Source organism: Piliocolobus tephrosceles, unplaced genomic scaffold (assembly GCF_002776525.5).
Source record: "Piliocolobus tephrosceles isolate RC106 unplaced genomic scaffold, ASM277652v3 unscaffolded_23442, whole genome shotgun sequence".
Lineage (NCBI taxonomy): Eukaryota > Metazoa > Chordata > Mammalia > Primates > Cercopithecidae > Piliocolobus > Piliocolobus tephrosceles.
In genome coordinates, this window is record NW_022305913.1 from 2,947 (window position 1) to 5,654 (window position 2,708).

Sequence of the window (2,708 nt, forward strand, 5' to 3'; positions counted from 1 at the left end):
GGCTAACACGGTGAATCCCCGTCTCTACTAAAAATACAAAAAACTAACCGGGCGAGGTGGCGGCGCCTGTAGTCCCAGCTACTCGGGAGGCTGAGGCAGGAGAATGGTGTAAACCTGGGAGGCGGAGCTTGCAGTGAGCTGAGATCCGGCCACTGCACTCCAGCCCGGGCGACAGAGCGAGACTCCGTCTCAAAAAAAAATAAAATAAAAATAAATAAATAAATAAATAAAAGTTCCTTCTGCAGAGCCCGTGAACTCCGACACCCATTCCCGCGGCTGGCGTGGCTTCTCCTTCCACCCAGTCCTCGGGACCCCTGGCGTGCAGGTGCTGAGCCCGGGGGGCGGGGGGGCAGTACTGGGGTCCGGACAAGGGGGCGCCAGCGCCTTCCGGAGCGGGAGGGGCTCCGCACACACCTCGACAGGGGGCGGGGGGAGGCTCGGCACAGGCTAAAAACGAACGGGGCTCGGGCATCGCAGCACCTCCGTTAAGGACAGAACCACTGGGGACTCTGTTTCCGACCGAAGCCAGGCTTTGCTCTGTCTTCCCGGCCGCGGCGCCAGGACGGACCCCTTAGGACCCGGCGGGCGGGCGGGGCGGGGCGCGCTGGGCGGGGCGGAGGCGGTGGGAGGGTCGTGTAGACCCGGCTCGGACGGCTGGACGGCGGCGCCGGATGCTCAGAACGCGTGTGGGCGGCCCGGGCGGCGTCCGACCCCCTCTCCATCTTCGCGCGTCGCGCCCCGGCCCAGGGATGCTGCTGCGGCCCCGCAGGCCGCCCCCGCTCGCGCCCCCCGCGCCGCCGTCGCCCGCCAGCCCCGACCCCGAGCCGCGGCCGCCCGGAGACGTCCCGGGGACCCCGCCTCGGAGGCCCGCCTCGCCCAGTGCGCTGGGGGAACTGGGGTTGCCAGTGTCCCCGGGCTCGGCGCAGCGCACGCCCTGGAGCGCCCAGGAGACGGAGCTGCTGCTGGGGACGCTGCTGCAACCGGCCGTGTGGCGCGCGCTGCTCCTGGACCGCCGCCAGGCCCTGCCCATCTACCGCCGCGTGTCGGCCGCGCTGGCCCGGCAGCAGGTGCGCCGCACCCCCGCGCAGTGTCGCCGCCGCTACAAGTTTCTCAAGGACAAGTTTCGCGAGGCGCACGGCCAGCCGCCCGGGCCCTTCGACGAGCAGATCCGAAAGCTCATGGGGCTGCTGGGCGACAACGGGCGCAAACGGCCTCGCCGCCGCTCCCCCGGGTCCGGGCGCCCCCAGCGCGGCCGCCGCCCGGCCCCCAACGCGCACGCGCCAGCTCGGGCCGAACCAGGTAAGCGGGTGGGGGGGCTCGGGGGCCGGATGGGGCAGAGGGCTCCGGAAGGACCGGGGGCGGCCGAGGGCTGCGGGGGAGGGGCGGGCGCGCCCCCCGAATCCCCGCCCGACCGCCCTCTCCGCGATCCCAGACGCCACTCCGCTGCCCACTGCCCGCGACCCCGACGCGGACCCCGCCTGGACGCTCCGCTTCAGCCCGTCCCCGCCGAAGTCTGCGGACACCTCCCGGGCCCCCAGATCCCCGCCAGCCCCCGCCCCAACCGCCCTCGCCGCCTGCATCCCCGAGGACCGCACACCCGTCCGCGGCCCGGGGTCCCCGCCGCCGTCCCCGGCCCGTGAAGACCCCGACTCGCCGCCCAGCCGCCCCGAGGACTGCGCGCACCCTCCGGCCGCGCCCCCGTCGCTGAACACCGCCCTGCTGCAGACCCTGGGGCACCTGGGCGACATCGCGAACATCCTGGGCCCGCTGCGCGACCAGCTGCTGACCTTGAACCAGCACGTGGAGCAGCTGCGCGGCGCCTTCGACCAGACAGTGTCCCTGGCCGTGGGCTTCATTCTGGGCAGCGCGGCCGCCGAGCGAGGGGTCCTCAGGGACCCATGCCAGTGAGTCCCGGCTGCGGCCAGCCTCCCCTCTCCAGGCCGAGGCCCCTCCGCCCTGATCCCTCCTGCTGCCTTCCCACCCCCGCTCCTGGGTACGTTCAATAAAAAGATTGTTTTCCTAGTCTCCGGGCTGTGTAGGAGTGCGGGTCTCGAGGCGGGGAGGGAGTGGCGCCCGGAAGCGCTGGGGCTGCAAAGGTCGGGTCAGGGTTGCAACGCTCTCATCACAGAGAGGGGCTCCCACCCGCTCCTGAGGTGTGGACAGAGCTCCGTGGGGCACATCCAGATGTAGGCTCAGGACTCCAGGCTCGAGGGAGGTGGGTGTGGTGCTTTCTGCCGGGTCCTGGTTACACACCCGCTTCTCAGGGCCACACCAGACTCTCCCTGCCCCTCCTGGGGAGCCCCACTGAGTAAAACGGAGGGGGGAGGGTAAGTTCCGCTGCGGGTCCGTAGAGAAACTGAGGCTGACCCACACCTTGACTCAATGCAGGGATGGGGGTTAGGGTGGCCGCCTCCACACTGCCCAGCAGAGAACCCCCTTTGACCCAGGAGTAGCTTGGGGCATTCCCAAGGTCCTCCCATAGCCTTGGGCAGTCTTGAACCACCTGGCTGAACTCTCCCAGGTCCAGGGAAACAAAAGAGGAAGAGGAGCCACACAGCTCCAGGGAGAATGCTGGTTTTGTCTCCAGGGAGGTGGCTCTGGTCTGGGTGGGCCCAGGGAGGCCCTGAGCGGCTGTGGTGTGATCCTTGGGCAGAGGCTGAGGGCAGGGCCCTTGCAGTTTTGAGAGAACCGAAGCAAACCTGCCCAGG

General features: G+C 70.1%; 1 protein-coding gene across 1 annotated transcript; it reads left to right on the forward strand.

The window, feature by feature from the left end:
- The first annotated feature begins 682 nt into the window (after positions 1 to 682).
- LOC111533807 (undifferentiated embryonic cell transcription factor 1) lies at positions 683 to 2,023 on the forward strand. Its single transcript, XM_023200485.3, has 2 exons — positions 683 to 1,299; positions 1,433 to 2,023. Exons 1-2 carry the CDS (start codon positions 750 to 752, stop codon positions 1,906 to 1,908), a joined length of 1,026 nt encoding a protein of 341 aa, XP_023056253.2. The 5' UTR covers positions 683 to 749; the 3' UTR covers positions 1,909 to 2,023.
- Positions 2,024 to 2,708: the final 685 nt, after the last annotated feature.